The 21,737-nt window shown below is 50.8% G+C and overlaps 1 protein-coding gene across 1 annotated transcript in view; it reads left to right on the top strand.

Moving 5' to 3' along the window:
- Nucleotides 1–21,731, top strand: part of SIN3B (SIN3 transcription regulator family member B) — a 47,648-nt gene extending 25,917 nt beyond the window's left edge. The window contains exons 7-19 of the mRNA XM_012809436.2: nt 521–610; nt 1,140–1,258; nt 5,400–5,607; nt 6,647–6,763; nt 9,012–9,250; nt 9,951–10,134; nt 12,492–13,110; nt 13,577–13,746; nt 16,444–16,617; nt 16,913–17,005; nt 19,493–19,587; nt 20,078–20,285; nt 20,407–21,731. Coding sequence (XP_012664890.1) covers nt 521–610; nt 1,140–1,258; nt 5,400–5,607; nt 6,647–6,763; nt 9,012–9,250; nt 9,951–10,134; nt 12,492–13,110; nt 13,577–13,746; nt 16,444–16,617; nt 16,913–17,005; nt 19,493–19,587; nt 20,078–20,285; nt 20,407–20,637 — 2,547 coding nt within the window. The 3' untranslated portion in view covers nt 20,638–21,731. The remainder of the gene's footprint in view (nt 1–520; nt 611–1,139; nt 1,259–5,399; nt 5,608–6,646; nt 6,764–9,011; nt 9,251–9,950; nt 10,135–12,491; nt 13,111–13,576; nt 13,747–16,443; nt 16,618–16,912; nt 17,006–19,492; nt 19,588–20,077; nt 20,286–20,406) is intronic.
- The last annotated feature ends 6 nt before the right edge of the window (nt 21,732–21,737 follow it).

The following is a 21,737-nucleotide window of genomic DNA, read 5'->3' on the forward strand; positions in this document are numbered from 1 at the left end:
AAAAAAAAAAAAAAAACCTCGGCGTCTCCAGGGTGTTTCCAGTGCCATCCCTTTCCCATCGCCTTCTTGTTACTGTCTTGGCTCACAGAACAAGATAGGCATGAGCAGAGGTTTCTGATGTCACCATATCCATGTTCCCTGTGTCACTCCAACTTAGTGGCTTTCCTGCCTATTACCAAAAGCCATAAAATGAAATTTAGATCCCAGATTTGGCAGGGAGAGTTGTGTGGCCTACATTTCTTTGGTAACAGAGACCAAGGATGCCTTAAGAGAACACACCTTCACTTCACACACAGGCTGAGGGCACCATGAATATTGGCAGGTACTCTCAAAGGCATAATCTTGTGGGTCCTGGGTGACAGGGAGGGTCCTGCCCATCCCTCACTGAGACCCTCACTGAGTACTTCATGGCACTTTCATCAGGAAAGCTTGATCTCAGTGTTGTTATGACTCTGACAAAGATGGACAGGTCACCCACGGGATGCACAGAGTGTTAACCATGTGGAATTTCTTCTCACAGAAGAAAATGAAACTCCGTGGTACCAAAGATTTGTCCATTGCAGCCGTGGGGAAGTACGGGACCCTGCAAGAGTTCTCCTTCTTTGACAAGGTGAAGGTGGCCCCCTGGCGTCCATCTTGAGTGTGCCAGTTCAACTGGCTGGCCCAATGCTCCCTGGGCCCACCCCCTTCCAGGCAGGCCTTGCCAAGCTCAGTCTGGAGCAGGCACGGCCAGGAAGGGGGCCTGGGCCCCAGCTCTGCCCAGAGAAGTGGAGTGTGAGCCCTCATAGAGCAGAGTTACACATTATGGTGGGCAGAAGGTCATAGAAGGGGAAAGGCAGAGCTGAGAGTTCGAGCAGGGTTTGAAGACATACATGTCTGCCACTCTTTAGCTGTGTGACTTTTTCTAAATCTGGGATGGTCCTGGGACTCCTGCCCAGAGCCCATGGGCAGATCAGGCAAGATGACTGCATGCAAATGCTATCAGAGCCCAACCTGAGAGTTGCTGCACAGACACTTTTGCTGACAGACCACAGCTGGTTTCTCTAGAGCATTCCCGTGTTGGTGACTTGTAATCAAACTTCTCCAGGGAACTGAGGAGCAGGGGTTCACAGCGGCCCCCTAACATGCTCTCTCCATAGGTCCGCAGGGTGCTGAAGAGCCAGGAGGTGTATGAGAACTTCCTCCGCTGCATCGCACTCTTCAACCAGGAGCTGGTGTCCGGCTCTGAGCTCTTGCAGCTGGTCAGCCCGTTTCTAGGGTGAGTGACTGACTTCCCAGGGCTCCGCAGGTGGGTTTTGTTTTTGTAAACTCCGTCCATCTTGTTTTTAGTAATTGTTTTGAAAAAGTTATATATGCTGCTTTTGATCTTGTTTATTAATTGAAAATGTTAATGAGATAATTATAGATTCACATGAATTTATAGGAAGGGATACAGTGAAATCTTGGGTACCCTACACCTCATTCCTTTAAGGGTAACATCCATAGTCAGTATCATGACCTGGATGTAGCAGGTCCTCCAATAACATGGTTTCATTCAATGTTGTTTTGTTAAACAATGAGAAAAAAAAATAGATTCCTGGCCAGGCCACTGTCTGTGTGGAGTTTGCATATTCTTTCTATATCTGTGTGGGTTTTCTCTAATGCTTGGTTCCCTGCCGTATCCCAGAACTATGCATGTTATGTGTCTAAATGGTCCCAGTCTGTGTGGGTAGGTGTGACCGGATGACATCCTTTCCAGCAGCTGGTGCCCTGAACTGCCATGATAGGCTCTGGGCATCCAAGACCCTAAACTGGATTAATTAGGTAAATCATTATTTTATTTTCATTCATCTTTCTTAACTGTATACATATTTTTTTCAATGTTTAGTATTATGAGTGCTTTGGTCTTTATGGAAAAGTTTGGTGATGTTGTTCTGACTAGAAATGTGCTGTAGGAACTTTATTCTTCTTTCTTTTGAGACTGAGCCTTACTCTGTTGCCCTGGGTAGAGTGCTGTAGCATCATAGCTCACAGCAAACTCCTGGGCTCAGGTGATCCTCTTTGCTTCAGCTTCCTGATAGCTGGGACTGTAGGCTCCTGCTGTGATACCCAACTAGTTTTTTCTATTTTTAGTAGAGACTGGGTCTCGCTCTTGCTCAGGCTGGTTTTGAACTCCTGAGCTCAGGTGATCCACCTGCCTTGGCCCCCCAGAATGCTAGGATTACAGCTGAACTCTGCTCTTCTTGATGTCAATTAACCTGTGGTCAGATTGGTTTCATTATGCTTATTTTGATTAAAGTTAGTTTCTAAGAACCTGTCAACAATGTTAAGTGAGAACCTACTGTGCTGACACTTATGTAACCCACAGATCTTTTTAAATTCCCATTTTACTTATACTTGTTTGTGTGTGTGTGTGTGTGTGTGTGTGTGTGTGTATATATATATATATTTTTTGGGGGGGGGAGACAAGAGTCTTACTTTATTGCCCTTGGTAGAGTGCTGTGGTGTCACAGCTCACAGCAGCCTCCGCCTCCTGAGTAGCTAGGACTACAGGCACCTGGCACAACACCCAGCTATTTTTTTTTTGTTTGCAGTTTGGCCAGGGCTGGATTCGAACCTACCACCCTTGGTATATGGGGCCAACGCCCTACCCACTGAGCCATAGGTGCCACCCAGTGCATATATATTTTTATACCATGTTCTCACCGTGGAGGTTTTTCCATCTACTATAGCCAAGATACAAAACTGCCCCAGCACCACGAGGGGCCTTGCATTGACCTTTTGTTTCTATCCCCAAAACCCTGCCTCAACTCGATTCTGTCTCACACCCCTGGCAACCACTCATATGGTTTTCATCTTGAAAATTTATGTAATAAAATTGTTGCATGAATGGAACCACAGAGGAGATAGCCTTCCTAGATGGGGTTTTTTTCACCTAGCAAAAACATTCTAACACTTGGAAATTGGATCCCTGTTGCACAGAGAGCAGCTTCCTTAGTGGGAGGTGGCTCCAGCACCTGGTGACCAGGGCAGCTGAGGAGGTGCCTGGCAGGCACAGGAGCGAGGGGGCACCTGTGCAGCACGTGCATCTACCCTCGGGGTCACCAGACTGGGTGAGCATGTGAATTGAAAATCAGTGGTGTATCTGCCTGCGGTTCCTAAGAGCTCTTGGGGGCGGCTCTTAAAATAGCATCTCACAAAAAATAAAGGAAAAGATTTCTTCAGGCAGAAGGAAATGATGTAAATTATAAACTTTGGTCTGCCTAAAGAAAGGAAGAACGGGTTGAACTGAGCTCATCAGGTGTTTCCCTGGTGGTCCTGATTACTTGCATATGTTGGGATGATCTTTTCACTGGGTTCATTTTCCTGGGCTGGTGAAGATCTTCAGAGTTGCCCAGAGCAGGATGGCCATGTTGCAGGCTCAGCTCAAATGCTGCTAACTTTTCACACAGATGTGGAATGCTCATTGATGACAAGGAGTCTCTGCTGAGCTCAGAGGCCAAGAATCTCTGAGCTAGTTCCTGCCTAGGGAATTAGGCTGCTGTTGGGGAAGATGGCAGGTGAGGGGCCTGTATGCACAGCAGGTGTCAGCTCCTGGGCCTGAGAAGGGTGTGCATGGCCACCAGGATTGGAATTGGGACTCTGCTTCTTACTAGCAGAGCAAGCCTCTAGTTTCTCCATTTTATAAAGCGCCCACACCACCCTCCCAAGCGTTTGGGTGGGGAATAGAATATATAAGGAATGTGAGATGCAAGATGCTAAGCAGATGGGCAGCTATTCCCATTTTGGTGTTTAAGTGGTAGTGAGAGATGTGTTTGGGGAGGGAGTTTGTATGGAACAAGATCCAGAAATAAAGATTTGTCCTCACCTTAACATGATTCCTCATTGAGTTAGGAACATTTGCCTTTGTGGGACCTTGTTTGTGTGCAAGCTTCAGTCCAGTGGGCAACTGAGCATGGCCCAGGGAGCTGCCAGCTGCATGTGGTAGCCACACAGCTGGACTTGGGGCAGATCAGGTTAAGCATCACCTTCAGCGTGGTCCCAGTTTGCATCTATCCTAGAATTAACCTCAGGCATCCTCTGTACCATTTGTTGTTGTTATTGTTGCTGTTGTTGTTTGGAGACAGAGTCTCACCCTTTTGCCTCGGCTAGAATGCCATGGCATTAGCCTAGCTCACAGCAACCTGAAACTAATTCCTCCTGCCTCAGCTTCCCGAGTAGCTGGGACTACAGGTGTATGCCACCATGCCTGGCTAATTTTTCTATTTTACGTAGAGATGGGGTCTCACTCTTGCTCTGACTGGTCTTGAACTCCAGAGCTCAAGTGATCCTCTTCCCTTGGCCTCCCAGAGTGGTAGAATGACAGGTGTGAGCCACTCTGTAGTGTTTTTGTTGATGTCTCTTCTCCCTACATTTCCATTTGCTTGAGAGTTTTCCTTGGGGCAGAGTTCATGTGGGGTTCTTACAGATGGGGGGAAGCAGACTGTCCTGTCACTGAGGAGGATGTTGTTACTGAGGGAAAGGTCACCTGGCAGGTCAAAGTAGGATCAGTGCAGCAACAGGCAAAGTAACTTGTACCCTTTTTGGTAGGATTGGATTTTTTTTTTTTTTTTTTTTTTTTGACGTGGGGTCTTACTGTGTTACCTAGGCTGGCCTCAAACTCCTGGGCTCAAGCAATCTTCCTGCTTCAGTCTTTCGAGTAGTTGGTACTACAGGGGTGTGCCACTAGATCTGATATTATTTTAAACAGAGATCAAGGTGACATTGGGCTTGGTTACCTGCTGGTTAACATGCATGGTCATGACATGACTCTTAAGAATGTGTCCACAGAGGGGTTTACAGGGGAGGAGTGTCCCTCAAGTGGCCCCAGGAGTAAGCAAACTTGATCTGTGAAGATGCAGTTTCTGTGGGAATTACTTAGCTCTGTTTGTGTCATGTAAGCAGCTGCAGGAAGTATGTAAATGAGTGGACACAACTCTGAGCCAATAAAGCTTTATTTACAAAAAGAGGCTGTGGGCAGATTGGCCATCGTTTGCCATTCCTGGCCTAAGGCCTGTCCTCTTCCACTCAAGGAATGTCACTGACCCTAGATTCCTGCCATTGCCTTCTGGAGCCCCAGCTTCTGCCAATTTAGGTTACCTTTTCCAATGTATTTCAAGGCCTTCCTGTAAGTGGCGGGGTCTTTAGCCACAGGAAGGGGCCAGGGACCTGATTGGTGATACAGGGGTAGGGGACCGATTCACTCACACACCTGGGGACTTAATGACTTTACATGCAGCTTAATGCTTGGTTCTGCCTCTTGGTCCCTCTGTGGTATTGAATTCTGACTCTCTTTAACCTTGAGTGTCTACTTGAAATCTCTAGCGCCCTCTCAGAAGGTCCTGTGGATGCCACCTTAACTTTTGTCTTTATTTTTAAAGGAAATTTCCAGAACTCTTTGCACAGTTCAAGTCCTTCCTGGGAGTAAAAGAACTGTCCTTTGCACCACCCATGAGCGACAGATCCGGGGATGGAATAAGCCGAGAAATCGACTATGCATCTTGCAAGCGCATTGGATCCAGTTACCGGGCACTCCCCAAAACCTACCAGCAGCCCAAGTGCAGTGGGAGGACAGCCATCTGCAAGGAGGTAGTGCTCCCCACCCAACACCTGTTGCCCCTGTACCGTGGATCAAAGACCAAATGTTGGATAATGGGTGGTTCTTGGATGTGGCCCAATAAAAGTCTATCTGAGCAGAGACACCGGTGTCATATCTGCAGGTAGTTGTGGCAAAACATAGAGCACATGTTGACAGTGTGGAGTTTGGTGTAGTCCTTTGTTATTAGACATAGGTTTATTGCTGCCATGATCTGCTCTGTCCCAGGCTCACCGACCTCAGTATGTTTTTGTTCAGCTTGACCATTGGACCTTTTTCAGGGTTCATGGACAGATGATTACTGCATGTCCAGAATTTAAGAGTACCTGTTGGATTCTAAGATGTATTATAGGGATCACCAAACTATGTCCTGTGGGCCCTGGCCCATTGCATATGTTTATTGGCACATATCCACAACCAGCCATTTACATATTGCCTGTGGCTGCCTTCTCACTGACTGCAAAGGCTGAGAGTTGAGCCAGTAAAGCCTAAGATACTTGTTAACCAGGCCCTTTACAGAGCAAGTTTGCCAACTGAAGTGCAGTTGGGCCTTAGTACCCCCTGGTTCCACATGCGCAGATTCAATCAACCTTGGACTGAAAATATTTGGGAATAAAAAAAGAACGTAACAAAAATAATTCAAAATTTTTTTAAAAACCTATACAGTATAGCTACTATTTACATAGATAGCATTTGCATTGTAATAGGTACTATAAGTAATCTAGAAGTGATTTAAAATATATGGGAGGTTGTAGGTTTTGTGCAAATACTGAGCCATTTTGACAGCAGAGATTTGAATATCCAAGGATTTTAGTATCTGAGGAGGTCCTAGAACCAATTCTCTACAGATACCTCTAGTGTAACATGTTCACATGACAGAAGTCATGTTTTCACTTAAAAACTTTAAAGTTAATCTTGCCGTTTGTCATTGCCTGTAACATAATCAGGATGACATTACACGTCTTCCACACTGGAAAGCAGCATGGACATTTGGGGCCTGCCGCACCATCATGGCATTTCTTCTTGATGCAGGTACTGAATGACACCTGGGTCTCCTTCCCCTCCTGGTCAGAGGACTCTACCTTCGTCAGCTCCAAGAAGACCCCCTATGAAGAGCAGCTGCATCGCTGTGAGGACGAGCGTTTTGAGGTGTGTGTGCTGATGCATCCAGGCCTCCAAGTAACCCTGGGGCCTCACTAAACATGTGTCTGTCCCCTCTTCCATCAGACACATTCTGATCGTCCTCCCCCCACCTCCCAGGCACCTTTGGAGGAACAGGGATTCCAGCAGGGGGCAGCTTCCAGAAATACACTAATTCTGCCTAGACCTTGCTATAGGGCTAGCTGTAGGATGGCTGTTTCTGTTTGTTTTTGAAGTTTTAAAATTAGTTTATTTAATTACTTTTTTAATTGAACTTTTTTTTTTACTGTTATTTGCATTTATTTTATGTTACATCTATTCCCATGCCATAAGTTTTTGTTTCTTCAGTTTCTTCTGGGATATCTTTTTCTTCTGTGCTGCCTCCTCTGGTTTGGGAATAATTTGTTCCTTTTCAGTAAGGATCATCTCGATGTGGCAGGGGGAGCTCATGGATGGGCTAATGTGACCGTGAGCTCTGTAAGTTTGGTGACACATCTTAGGTACTTTGTTCACTTGGATATGTTGGATGACCAGAGAATCTACATCTAAACCCTTAAGTTCAGCATTACCCTCTGCATTTTTAAGCATATGCAGCAAAAATTCAGCACTCTTTTTGGTGTCCAGCCCCGCTGTTTGGCCTGGGCACACCTACCAACTCCACCATTGTAACAGAGAAATCGTATACACTGTTTCTTTAAGTGACATCCTTCAGATACTTGAAAGATGTTTTTCATATATGCACACCCTTGATGGCCTGGGCAGTTTCACATGTGTTCATAAAGTGAACAGGAAGATTTGAGCCTCTTGACTTGCATGACTTTGTGGGGTTTTCTGGGTCAAGTGAATAGTGAACCATTTTCACAGATCATCTCTGACAGCTTAGGGGAATAAGCTGAATTTTTTTTTTTTGAGCAAGAGTCTCACTGTGTTGCTCAGGCTAGGGTACCATGGTGTCACCCTATCTCACAGCAACTTCCAATTCCTGGGCTCAAGCAGTCCTCTTGCCTCAGCCTCCCAAGTAACTATACAACAGGTGCCTACCACAACATCATCTAGTTTTCCTTTAGTAGAGACACGGGGTCTCGCTCTTGCTCAGGATGGTCTTAAACCCCTGGGCTCAAGCAGTCCACCCACCTCAGCCTCCCAGAATGCTAGGGTTACAAGTGTCAGCCACCTACTGGTAGTTGTGACAAAACATAGAGCACGTGTTGACAATGTGGAGTTTGGCATGTTTAATAATGGCCTTAATTGAAGTTTTTATTGAGATTATCGTAAAGTCACATGCAGTATAAGAAATAGCACAGAGAGATCCTGGGTCCGATCACTTTTCCCAGGGATAACACCCTGAAGCTCTTGGTACAGTGTCACTCCCTGAGGTATTGATACTGCTGCAACCTGCTGAGCTCAGTTAGATTCCCCAGTTTGGCTTGGACTTGGGTGTGTGCATGTGTATGTGATGTGTGTGCTGTGTATTTAGTTTTGTGCTGTCTTATTACCCGTGGGAGTTTGTGCCTCCATCACCAGAGTTGTAGCTGGGCACAGTGCCTGTAATCCTAGCACTCTGGGAGACTGAGACAGGTGGATTTCTTGAGCTCAAGAGTTTGAGACCAACCTGAGAAAGATTGAGACCCTGTCTCTACTAAAAATAGAAAAACTAGCTGGGCATTGTGGTGGGCACCTATAGGCTCAGCTACTCAGGAGGCTGAGGTAAGGGGATCTTTTAAACTCAGGAGTTTGAGGTTGCTGTGAGCTAGGCTGTTGCCATGACACTCTACCCAGCGTAATGGGGTGAGTCTCTCTCGTAAAAAAAAAAAAAAAAAAGTCATTAGAGTTGAGATCCAAAGCAGCCCCAGCCCTACTCAGGTGCCTCATGCTGGAACCACATCAGCCTCCCTCACGCTCCTGCCTTATCCCTGACCCACTGGCCTCTTCCCCAGGACATAACTTTTTGGGATTGGCATTCCTCCCAGCATGGTGGCCTCATGCGTTACTGCAGGGCTGTGTATACCATGTGTCCCATCCTTTGAATGCTTTGGAAGACAGTGGGGGCCCATATCCCTCCTCAGATGGGGCCATTGTTCTGGCTTCCAGATGCTTCTTCTGTGGTGGGTGGCTGAGGGTCTTGGTTGGTGGTGCCATCATCCTCCAGAGCCACCTATGTTCACCTGAGCCCTCGTTAGGACTACTGCTTTCAGACATCTCTGGGGTCCCCTGAGACCTCAGCAGCTGACTTCTTCCTGCCTGTCTTCCAACACAGTTAGATGTTGTCCTGGAGACCAACCTGGCTACCATCCGGGTCTTGGAGAGCGTGCAGAAGAAGCTCTCTCGGATGGCACCGGAAGACCAAGAAAAGTTCCGACTTGATGACTCTTTGGGCGGCACATCAGAGGTGATTCAACGGCGTGCCATCCACCGAATCTATGGTGACAAGGCCCCAGAGATCATTGAGAGCCTCAAGAAGAACCCTGTCACCGCTGTCCCTGTCGTCCTGAAAAGGTATCCTGTGATGTTCAACCACCCCACCCCTAACCCCTAACTTGCCACAGGGAAACCCCCCCACCCCCACCCCGGGAGCTCATTATGCTGTTTGTCAACAGGTGCCATCTTGAGGAGCATCCTCAGGGCCGCAGGCTGGCTCATTGTGCATCCCAGTTCCCCTCTTGTCCTGAGAGGAGGAACATTGACCTTCTAGGACCTTCCATGATGCACATAATCACAGTCATATCTAGACATGTCAGTAACTACTGTAAAACACAAAGGGGACCACTTTGCACCACAGTTTGCTTTTTATTTAGTAGAACATTTCAGCACCATCCCATGCTAGTGAACAGGTATTTATTGGATGGCTGCCTTCAGGCAGGCACTGTGCTCAGCCCCGGGGTTACTGAGCTGAGCAAGACAGACCCAGTCCCTTCCCTCTCAGAGCTTGGAGCAAGAGAGCTAGATGGTTGTGTCAACAGCTACCTATAGTGTCCTGGGTGCCAGGGAGGAGATGGAGAAACTGTGAAACCAGTCTCGTTAGCTCTGTAAGCCCTCCCCACCTCTCTCCCTCCCTCTGTCTTTGACTTGGCACAGACAGGCTGGGGGTTGTCTGTTCACAGTCAAGTCCCAGAGGAAGACAGGCTAGTCCTGTGCAGCCTGTTTTGAAAAGGGCACCCTGGATTGTCCTGGTGCTAAGCTCCCCTTGCCTCCCTAGGCTAAAGGCCAAGGAGGAAGAATGGCGGGAAGCCCAGCAGGGCTTTAACAAGATCTGGCGGGAGCAGTACGAGAAGGCATACCTCAAGTCCCTTGACCACCAGGCTGTGAACTTCAAGCAGAATGACACCAAGGCCCTGCGCTCCAAGAGTTTGCTCAATGAGATCGAGAGTGTCTATGATGAGGTAAGGTGCCCCCTGCCCTGAGGTCTAGGCAAGTTGGGACAGGGTCCTGGTTCTCTCTGCCACCATGGGCAGGTTACTGGGTCTCTGCTTCCATTTCCCCTATAGTCAGGAAGGGTTGGTGGCATCTCCCAAGCAGGGCTGTGTCAAGGTGAAAGGCCAGCCGTGACTATAGTTGTCCAGAAAGGCTCTCTCCCTCCCTCCCACACTGGGTGTTGATGGACTTTGGCTTAGGTGACTGGGTAGCAGCAGCCTTCGTTTCTGTATTGGTGACTGTCCCAGACACCTGTCAGCGCCTCAGAAGGAACATTTCATCCAATCTCGCTCATAAGCCGTACTGTGCAGTACCATAGTCTTGATTTTACCTTGGGGAAACTGAAGCACAAGAGGTTGCACTTGCCAAGGCCAATCATAGGGACCAGAGTTCTGAACCAGACGCTCCAATGAGTGTCTGAGCCTGGGGCCTTGCTTCCTGCCTTGTGCCCTCTTGGCAGGTTCAGCCTGTTCAAGGCTCCCAGGGCCTGAATCACAGAATTGAGATGAGCTGGGCCCTGGGGTTTCACAGATTTGAGCCTTTTAACAAACACTTATAGGGAGTTGCTTGCTGGAGCCTGAGGTGAGGAGCTTGGTAGGATGTAATGGTCTCTGGACCAGGAAATAGACGGCTGCTATAGAAGTCAATGGGGGCCTGAGGAACTGGCCAGTGCCCAGATCATGGATGGGGAGCGCACATTGTTGCCCTAGGTACCCACCAGGGCATGCAGCATCCCCACACTTTGTGTCCCTTATTCTTCACATAACTGTGCAGCAAACGTGTGTACCTCCTCTTACAGCTCAGAAATTGAAGACACAGGAGCCAGGCTGCTGGTCCAGACCTTCTGGCTTGCAGGTGGCACAGCTGGGCAGGCCAGTCTCTGTCCAGAGTTTGCATGAGGGACCCCCTCCCTTCCCACTGCGCTCACCCCTACAGGGCCCTGGGCCTGTCCCATGAGCCATCTGGTTTCCTCACACTGGTCCTCGGTTGATCCCTAAGACCACCCCCAAAGGGTCTATGGCACACATATCTGCAAGACCGATGATGCAGCCTTGAAACCCACCAATAGTATTACCAAGTTCCTTGGTCTCCCAGAGGGTGAGGGTGCTGAGGGGGGCACAGCCAGGCTGGTGGGTCTCTGCAGGTGCAGGCCGCAGTGCATCCAGAGGCAGACCCTCATTCTATCACGTGGTCTGCAAAGCATGGTTACAACCACCTACACTGGACTCTGCTTCAGAGAGGACTTTAGGAGAATTTTGAGGGTGTTTGTGCCATAAACGAGACATGTGAGATTTAGGAAGTGATGAGGGGAGTGCAGGTCACTGAAGAGCCAGGAGCTGCCTGTGGTCACCAACCTTGCAGACCTCTGTGGACCAGTTCAGTGTGCCTGAGCCCTGCAGGCAAGACAGAAAGGACACCTAGAAAAAATACATTTAATTAAGGAGTATAGCCTGTGCTGAAGAGGCTTGACTCGTCTACCTCAGAAAGCTGAGGTGCCAGCTGGCGGTGGCAGGGGGCCCTCCTCAGTTTTCATTCTGTAGGTGGCAGTGCCTGGGGTCTTAGTTGTCTTGGGAATCACCCAGGCAGAGTTGTCAGGGTGATTGCTCCTGTTGGCTAAATCGTTTTGGACCTGAGTTGAGAGGGTTAGAAGGGGCTGGTGAATGGAACCAGGTAGGGGAGGCCGGTGATGGTGACAGCAGGATGTGGAGGGGCTAGTAGAGGGTAGGGAATGGACAAGGCAGAAGGTTGAGGGGTGGTGTTAGTGATGGAGCAGATGTGGAGGGCTGGGTACCAGGCTCCACTTGTGTGCAGTCACAGGCCTTCTGGAGAGCCGCTGAGCATCTGAACTAAGGACACAGAGGCCTGCGGTCTGTCCTGAGCCTCCCTGGCCCGAAGGGAGAGCTTGGTCTGGGCAACCTGTGGTCAGTGGAATCAGAGGTGCTGGTTATTGGTTTGGTAGTGGGGGCTCAGCCTTGTTGGAGGCGTCTCTGGTGGAACGCCACAGCAGGAGCCCCTCTGGGCGTGTTCTATCCCAGAGCTAGGCTGAGCCCAAGTGCTCCCCTCAGCATCCCCAGCTCTGCCATCTGAGGTCCTGTGGTGCCTTGGGGCTGCCTTCCATTTTTGGAGGAGACTGGGAACATGACCAAGGGATCAAAGCAAATGATCCTCCTCCCCTAGACTTTGCTATTTCACCTCATAGTTGTCATTCGCCCCTCTCTGGACAACACATGTCCACTTGCTCACAGCGATCTGTGGGCAGGTGTGTGGGAGGGTCCCCTTGGGGCTGGATCACCTCCCACCTAATAGGCACCCCATCCCCCTGCAGCACCAGGAGCAGCACTCAGAGGGCCGGAGCGCCCCCTCCAGTGAGCCGCACCTCATCTTTGTGTACGAGGATCGGCAGATCCTAGAGGATGCAGCAGCCCTCATCAGCTACTATGTGAAGCGACAGCCGGCCATCCAGAAGGAGGACCAGGGTACCATCCACCAGCTGCTGCACCAGTTTGTGCCCAGCCTCTTCTTCTCCCAGCAGCTGGACCTGGGTGCATCTGAGGAGTCAGCCGATGAAGACCGGGACAGCCCCCAGGGGCAGGGCGCAGACCCTGGAGAGCGGAAAAAGCCAGTGCCTGGGCCACAGAGCAGTCCCCCAGAGGAGAAGGGGGCTTTGGGGGATGTGCCAGCTGCTGAGCAGCCTCCACCACCACCACCGCTGCCACCGCACAAGCCCCTGGACGATGTCTATAGCCTTTTCTTTGCCAACAACAACTGGTACTTCTTCCTGCGGCTGCACCAGACCCTGTGCTCAAGGCTGCTGAAGATCTACCGCCAGGCACAGAAGCAGCTCCTGGAGTATCGGACCGAGAAGGAGCGGGAGAAGCTGCTCTGTGAGGGCCGCAGGGAGAAGGGCAGTGACCCCGCCATGGAGCTGCGACTGAAGCAGCCCAGTAAGGCATCCACAGCTGCTGTAGGCTCCGGGTCAGAGTTCCTGATCCGAGTTGTCCTGCTTTCTTTTCTGATTTTTTATTTCATAGTAATTATATAATTGGAAATGGGAAGTTAAGAGCATAAGACAGGGGTCCCCAAGTACCTCTTACCCAGTATGAGAGTAGGAGGTCACCTTACCGAGTGGTGACGCCTTTCCTACATGTAGCAGCTATCCAGCCAACCTTCCCTGAGTGTGTAAAGCCACCATGCCCAGCTGTGTGGCTTTCTGGTTGCCATTCCTTAGTCACAAGGCCATGCACACAAGTATTCTGGCAATTCCAGATTTGTCCCACGGGTGGCCAGCGAGGGCCAGTGTGAGTTTCTTGGGGCCCTGAGGTGCGGGGGCTTGGCTTGTGCATATTCTCACCCCACTAGGAGAAGAGTGAATGAAAGCCACACTGCTCCCGTCGCTCCCCCCCCCCCCAGGTGAGGTGGAGCTGGAGGAGTATTACCCAGCCTTCCTGGACATGGTGCGCAGCCTGCTGGAGGGCAGCATCGACCCCACCCAGTACGAGGACACCTTGCGGGAGATGTTCACCATCCATGCCTACATCGGCTTCACCATGGACAAGCTGGTGCAGAACATTGCACGGCAGGTGAGCAGGGCCAGTCCCCTTGTGCCTTGGTGGGGTTTGCCTTTCAGGAGGCTGGAAATCGGCCCTTCCTGCACACCCAGGCTGGGATGGGAGCTCCATGCTTAGCACAGCACACCTTTCCTTTTTTTCTCTATTAAGCTATAATTTACATAATGTGAGATTTTTTGAAGTATGTAATTCTGTAGCATTTGGTATATTCACAGTGTCATGTAGCCACCTCCTCTGTCTAGTTCTGGAACATTTTCATCACCCCAAAGGGAGATCCCATCCCCATTAGCAGTCACTCTCTACTGCTGCTCCTCCAGCCTCTGGGAGCCACTGATCCACTTCCTGTCTCTGGATTTGCCCCTTCTGGACATTTCCTATCAGTGGAGTTACACATGTGACTTTTGGAGTTTGGCTTTTTTTACTCTGTGTCCTGTTTTTAAGGTTCATCCCCCTTGTATAGATCAGTGCTTCATTCCTTTCTATGGCTGGATAATATTCTGTTGCACAAATATGTTACATTTTGTGTATCTATTATTCATGTGCAGAGATTGTGAATAGTGCAGCTGTGAACATTTGTGTCCAAGTTTTTGAGTTGCTGTTGACAAACCTTTTCTGTGGTTGACATTGACAACATGTAAAAAACTTGAACCCACATTTCCTATGGAAGGGGAATAGAGTGGGGATCAGAAAATTGATCCTAGCTGAATGTCAACAAGAGGAAACTGGTCACATAAAATATGAACACGAAAGCCCCAGGCAAGCCAGGTGTGGTCCCAGGACACGGGTGCTGCTTGGTTTCTGCGGGTGCTGCTTGGTTTTTGCTGCAATCACAAGTTTTGTTTCCTGGTCACCAAGTAAGGCTGTTTATCATAAAGCAGGAAAAAGCAATAATGCCATTACTCTCCCACCTAGATGCAATCATAAGAAATGTTTTGGAAAAGACATTTCTTTCCAGATTTGAAAGACTGTTTACAAAGTTAATACAGATGTGCATTAAAGTACCCAAATTCAAAGTGGGCATTGTGGTGGGTTTTCAAAAACAACCTCCCTGCCACACCACCCTGTCTTCCCTCTCAGCCATCCCCTCATCTGTGGGCACCCACTACCCTAATTCCTGCACTGAAGTAGCTTCCCCGGTCTTGAGCCATGTATAAACAGAAGTACACCATGTCTGGCTGTGTCCCAGAACTGTCTTTCTCTGAGACTGTATTTCAATGCTCACGCCTGCCAAGGATTCCTGGGAACGAAATGCAGTTTGTTCACTGGCCTTCTGAGGCCGGACGTGGATGGTACCCCATGCAGTGAGCCTCCTGCTGGACGTCTATGTGTGTATGTGCCTCTGCCCCTGGGGTGAGGTGCAGGCAGATGTGTCTAGCCCCAGAGGAGTCACCCAGTTTTGTGGTTCACTCCCACCAATAGGAGGCAAGACCACACTCTCCTTACCTGTGGTCATCTTTCCTTCTGGGGATTGGTGGGGTCTCATTGGGGTTCCAGTTACATTTCTTGATGGCTCATGTGGTTGAGGCCTTGTCATCCCCATGTGGTCCTCGGGACACCATAGCCTGTAGCAAACTGTTCTATTGAGACTGCCCTGTTGCCATTGATGGCTAGGAGCCCGGTGTCTCTGGCCACAAAGACTTATCAAAACACACAGCTGTGTCTTGGCATCTTCTCTTTCCTTATATGTGCCAGGAATGTTCCCTCCCCCACACGTGCACTCCACCCAGGTGATGGAGAAACTGGCACAGGGCAAACTGGAGAGGATTCCCAGGGAGCTGCACGGGGTTGGGGGCTAAGCATTATGCCATATCTCCCTGAATATCTCCTCTAGAAATTGTTAAAAAGAAAAACAAAGAAAAAGGAGCTATTTAGCTGGTGCTACAGTCAGGGCCTGAAGCTGCCTTGCTGTGGCTCTACCAAACCCCTGAGCCAGGTGCTTACATAGGGCCCATCCTTGCTGACGTTTGTAACCAGCCTTGTTTTTTTGTTTGTTTGTTTTGGTTTTTGAGACAGAGTCTCACTTTGTTGCCCTTGGTAGAGTGCCATGGTGTCATAGCTCACAGCAACCTCAAACCCTTGGGCTTAAGTGATTCTCTTGCCTTAGCCTCCGGAGTAGCTGGGACTACAGGTGCCCGCCACAATGCCCGGCTGTTTTTTAGAGATGGAGTCTCACACCTGCTCAAGCTGATCTCAAACCTCTGAGCTCAGGCATTCCACCCACCACGGCCTCCCAGAGTGCTGGAATTACAGGCATGAGCCACGGTGTCTGGCCTGTAACCTGCCTTGTTAAAGTTGTGTCTGACACTTTATCTCACTATTTCTTAAGACTCAGCATTTCTGGTTGGTAGCAATAGCAGCTGGTATTTATTGTGTACCTACCATGTGCCAGGCACTGTTTTTAACCTAGGCATGTCTTTCAGGTCTTTTCCACACAGTTCTCATACCCAGATAGGGTTTGCAAGACTGGTCCTGACTGGCTTGGTCTGGCCCAGTCTAGTTTGGTCTGTTCTCATTTGATCTGGTTTGATCTGGTCTGTACACGGTTCTGAGATCAACCTAGGTAGACTGTTGTGATCCTGACCTTCATCCCCACGTCACAGACTCTCCATCCTACCGAGTTCCAGGCCTTTGCTAACTTTCTCTTTGGATGAGGTAGGGGCTCCAGCAGGAGGTGGGTGGTGGGCATCCACTGCTCTCCCTCTCCTCCAGCTGCACCACCTCGTGAGTGATGACATCTGCCTGAAGGTAGTGGAGCTCTACCTGAACGAGAAGAAGCGGGGGGCTGCTGGCGGGAACCTGTCCTCTCGCTGCGTCCGCGCTGCCAGGGAAACCAGCTACCAGTGGAAGGCTGAGCGGTGCATGGCCGACGAGAACTGCTTCAAGGTGAGAAGTTGGCTGCACTTGGACACATGCTGAGCCAGGGGAGATGATGTGGGAGCGAGTGTGAGCAGTCTGAGGAAGCATCCCCATCCCAGCCACAGCAGGGAAGAGCCAGCCACTCACACCCCACTCTGAAGTCAGGCCTGGGCTGCACTCTGGTTCAGCTGCTGGAGGGCCTCAGTCCTGCAGGGAGACCTCAGGGCCTCAGAGAAATAGGGTCCTAGTGCCCTTGCACTCTGACCCTCTGACTGGCTAGGCTGTTCCAGTTTAGGTTGCTTGTGTCCCCTGTCCCCCACAGGTGATGTTTCTCCAGCGCAAAGGGCAGGTGATCATGACCATTGAGCTCCTAGACACCGAGGAGGCCCAAACAGAGGACCCTGTGGAAGTCCAGGTGATGTCATAAGCACACCATTGGTGGCGGAGGCAACCAAGGGCAGCAGCATAGGCTCCCATCCAGAGGGCCCTCCACCTGCTAGCCAGGCACAGACCACAGCATCTACTCAGAGAACTCTCACTTTGGGTTGAATTCTCTCCTTTGGGAGCCCAGTAGGATGGGGAGTTGCCTCTCTCCCTGCCTCTGTAGGGCTTCCGCCTGCACTTGGTCTCCAAAGAGCAGATGACCCCTTAGGAGCCAGCAGGTGTATCAATGAAGGTGAAGTGAGAACCATGCTGCCTCCTTGCCTGCCCTGGCCCCCAACCCGTGCTCCAGGGCATCCCCAGGGCTTGCGCCCCCTGCACTCCCTGTATCTGTTGCTATCAGCTTAGCATTCCAGCTCCCAATCACCAGGTGATGACCCGTACTCCAAATCACACATTCCACATGGATAGATGTTTCCCCGCTCGCCTCCCCCACCCTGGTGACAGACTTGTGCAAGTCCCCAGGGCAGTCACGGAGGCAGCTGGGGGGAGGGTCTTTGCCCAGCCCTCATCATACCCCTCTTTCTCTCTTCCCATGGCTCCTACTTGCCTTGGCCTCTCATGTAATCTGCCAAAAGGTCCCACCTATGTGCATGTCACTCATTTCCTGGGGCTGACATGGCAGATGATCACAAACATGACTTGAAACAACAGGAATTGATGGTTCTGGAGGCCTGGAGGCCAGAACTCCAGAGTCAAGGTGTTGACTCTCAGGCTCTCGTCTTTTTTTCCTACCTTTTCCAGCTTCTCGTGACTCCAGGCATTCCTTGTCCATAGCTGCATCACTCCAATCTCTGCCTCTGTGTCCATGTGGGCTTGCTGTGTATTTCTATAATTCTTTTCTTATAAGAACATTAGTTATTAGATTTAGGGCTCACTCCATGATGGACTCATCTTAACTAATTATATCTGCAGAGACTTTATAGGTACCTATTCATAGGTACTAGAGGTTAGGATTTGAACATGTATCTCTTTTTAGAGGATGCTGTCTACCCCACTGTAGTGACTTAACTCGTCTCAACTGGCAACCACCAAAATTCCTGTGTGCAGAGAACCACTTCAGAGCAGGAGGGTGGGTCTCCCTACACGTAGCTGCCTTACAACCTTTCTTGGAGCCCAGTTGTCTGTAAACAATTAAGTACACCAAAAATATAATTGCTGGGGCCGGGCTTACATCTGTAATCCCAACACTTCGGGAAACTGAAGCAGGAGAATTGGTTAAGACTAGGAGTTTGAAAACAGTCTGGGCAACATAGCAAGACCTCTTGTCTGTACCCCTCCTCCCTCCCAAAATTAGCCAGGTGTGATGGCACCTATAGTCCCAGGTACTGAGAAGCCTGAGGAGGGAGGATCACTCGAGCCCAAGACTCGGAGACTGCAGCAAGCTATGATTGTGCCACTGCACTCCAGCCTAGGTGACAGAACAAGACTCTGTGTCTCAGAAACAAAAAGAAAGAAAGTTATTTTTGCTGCTGCTGCCGCCTTTTTGTCCATAACTAAAGCAGCTATAAAGCAGAATCTAGAATACCATGCCTGCGTAAAAGCTTTCTGGAGAAACTGAAAGGTACCCTTGTGTCCATAGTGCTGGGGTGGGCGTGCAGGGCCAGCAGGCCCCAAACTGTCTTTAAGAGCTAAGGCTCCCTTGGTATCTACTCTCCAGCAGTGGGGACTCCTGTCAGAGCACCTCTCCACCCCCACCTCTGGGCTCTTGGGCCATAGGGCTCCCCACCCAGGAAATATTTTCAAAGGCAAATGAGTGTGGTACCTGCACACCTGGCATCTTCTGAGAGTTTCCAGGAAACATGGTTTTTATTTTATTTTATTTTATTTTATTTTTTGCAGTTTTTGGCCAGGGCTGGGTTTGAACCCACCACCTCTGGCATATGGGGCCAGTGCCCTACTCCTTTGAGCCACAGGCACTGCCCGGAAACATGGTTTTTAATTATTAAGTTTGATTCTGGAGGAAATGCTGGCTTCTGCAGGGTGATGTGTAGATAGAAGGTCACTTGGACACAGCAGGCCGTGCCCACCCTGTACCGGGGATCCCCTTCAAGTCCCCCGTCAGTCACCCTGCCTCATACCTGGTTGTCTACCCACTGTTCTCCTTGTTCTCTTTCTTTGTGTCTTCCCTTGGCCTGGTCTCTGTGAGGCGCTCCCTCCCACTCAGTCCCCCTTTGGGAAGTTACCACACGAGGAGCACAGAGTGGTCACCATACAGCCTGGATCTGTCTACATCACGACCTGGTTGTGCATGTCCTGCTGTTTCCAATCCTTTACTGAGAGCTGTATATAGTCTGAGAGTTGTGGGGGGTTTTCCATCAGAGTCAGAGTCCTCAATAGCTGCTATCCTCTTTAACACTTTGGGGCTGGAATGAACCCCCCCTAAGCCCAGGGTCCAGGGTAAGAGGGGCCTGTGGCACCAATGCAGGATCACCACAAGCTTTGTTTTCCCTGTCCCCAGCACCTGGCCCGGTACGTGGAGCAGTATGTGGGGACTGAGGGCACATCTAGCTCACCCACTGAGGGCTTCCTCCTGAAACCCGTGTTCCTGCAGAGGTGAGAGGCCCCAAGGCTGATGCTCACTCATTTCCTCCCTATAGGCCAGGAACCCCCACACTGTCCTCCTGGAGGCTGGGTGCTGGTGCGTTCTCCCTTTGGGAACACTTCCTGAGCACCTGCTTTGTGCTAAGGTGTGGCCCTGTCCACCTGAGGCTTGGGATCTAGAGGGAGCAGAGCAGTAACCCCAGGGCAGTGAGGGGTATGATCTGGGGGGGATAGTCCCAGGCTGAGACCCCACCATGAGTCACTGGCTAGAGGGTGAATGCCCAGCCCTGGGCAGAAGCTGCCAGAGCTGCCAGGGTCAGGTCAGAGGTGGGTGGGAGCAGGCAGGCCAGGTGGGGACAGTAACTCTGAGATCAGTGTGGGCTGTTGGCTACTCTTCGCATCCCAGTGGTGTGTCCAAGGTGACACATCTTCCACTATTTCCGGGCCACGAGGGTTTCCAGCTCTGCAAACACAAGTCCTTCAGGCCTTCCCTTGCCCCTAGGAACCTCAAGAAGTTCCGCCGCCGGTGGCAGAGTGAGCAGGCCCGGGCCCTGCGTGGGGAGGCCCGGAGCTCCTGGAAGCGATTGGTGGGGGTGGAGAGTGCATGTGACGTGGACTGCCGCTTCAAGCTCAGCACGCACAAGATGGTGTTCATCGTCAACTCCGAGGACTATATGTATCGCCGTGGCACCCTCTGCCGTGCCAAGCAGGTGCCAGACTTCCCTCCATGTTCTGGGGCCCTGGACCTCCCGATGCCCCCAACCCCGCCTTGCATCCTGGGGCTCTGAGGGTGCCTGACCACCCTGTCGATGTCTGCTCCCCTCTCTATAGGTACAGCCGCTGGTGCTGCTCCGCCACCACCAGCACTTTGAGGAGTGGCACAGCCGCTGGCTAGAGGACAACGTGACGGTGGAGGCAGCCGGCCTGGTGCAGGACTGGCTGATGGGTGAAGAGGACGAGGACATGGTGCCCTGCAAGACGCTCTGTGAGACGGTGCACGTGCACGGCCTGCCCGTGACCCGCTACCGTGTGCAGTACAGCCGTCGCCCAGCCTCACCCTGACCCACCCGCACCTCAGAGGGCACCCACCTGCCCTGGCTTGAGTCCCGTTGAATGTGTTTTCATGAATAAGCTGAGGGGGCGTCTCCTGGCCCTGCTGCTGTGGGACAGCACTCCAGAGCAGGGCACCACCTCCCCTCAGTGCCTCAGCTTCTCATGGCCCTGTTGAGTGCCAAACCTGAGCCCCCACCTCCTAGGGGTTAGCGCCCACTACAGGGGCTCAGTGAATGCACTGGCCAAGGAACAAGCAACATTTGTGCACATGCCTTGGCCCCTCTGTCATGTGCCAAATCCCCAGCAGGCAGGCGGCACTACTGGTCCTGTGTTCATAGATGTCCTGGAAAAGTTGAAGGTGAAGAGCCTGTCAAGACACCCTTAGGGGAGGGGTCGGCATCTGAGAGACCCTGAGGAGGAAGGAGTCAGGTTCTGGGTGGACCTGAGTGAGTCAGAGAGCTGCCAGAAGTGTCAGCTGAGGTTTCAGGCATCAGCTCAGCCGAGCTGATGCTCAGGAGGCCCTCAATGACTTCGAAAGCAAGATGAGCCCTTTCAGCCACACCATCAGGGTCCCACTTTGAAGTGAAGGCCTAAGCAGGCAGGAGATGCCTTTGGAGGCTGCCCTTTGGATAAAAGAGATGCCAAACCCCATGTTGATCCAGTAGCTGAAGTCTAGGCCATGGGAGGAGGGGTCTGCTTGACCCATGTTCCTGCCCAGCTTGTATGGCTCCTGCCATAGGGTCCAGAGACTCAGTCATGTACCCAGGTGGATGTCCTAGAGAGAGGGATGTATGTGCACATGCACACACACATTTATTCCTTTACGCTCTTAGTGGTATAACTTCTGCAAACAGCCAGGTCCCGGGGCTTTTTGGGTGTGAGATCTCTCTTTTGTGGAACTCTGAATGCCACCCTGACACCCCTGTTCCTGCAGCTGCCCCCCAGGGAGCCAAGTGTCCTCCCTGCCATCCCAGGACCCACATAGCCAGTACAGCCTCTCTGTGGATCATTTTGTCCGTTTGTGAGGGGCTGATGCAACTATCCCATAAAGGCTTTCTATGCCAAGAACTCTAAGCAATTGGGACTATAGCTGCCCAAATCCCTCCCAC

Source organism: Otolemur garnettii, unplaced genomic scaffold, assembly GCF_000181295.1.
Source record: "Otolemur garnettii isolate 467f Iridium unplaced genomic scaffold, OtoGar3 scaffold00105, whole genome shotgun sequence".
NCBI lineage: Eukaryota > Metazoa > Chordata > Mammalia > Primates > Galagidae > Otolemur > Otolemur garnettii.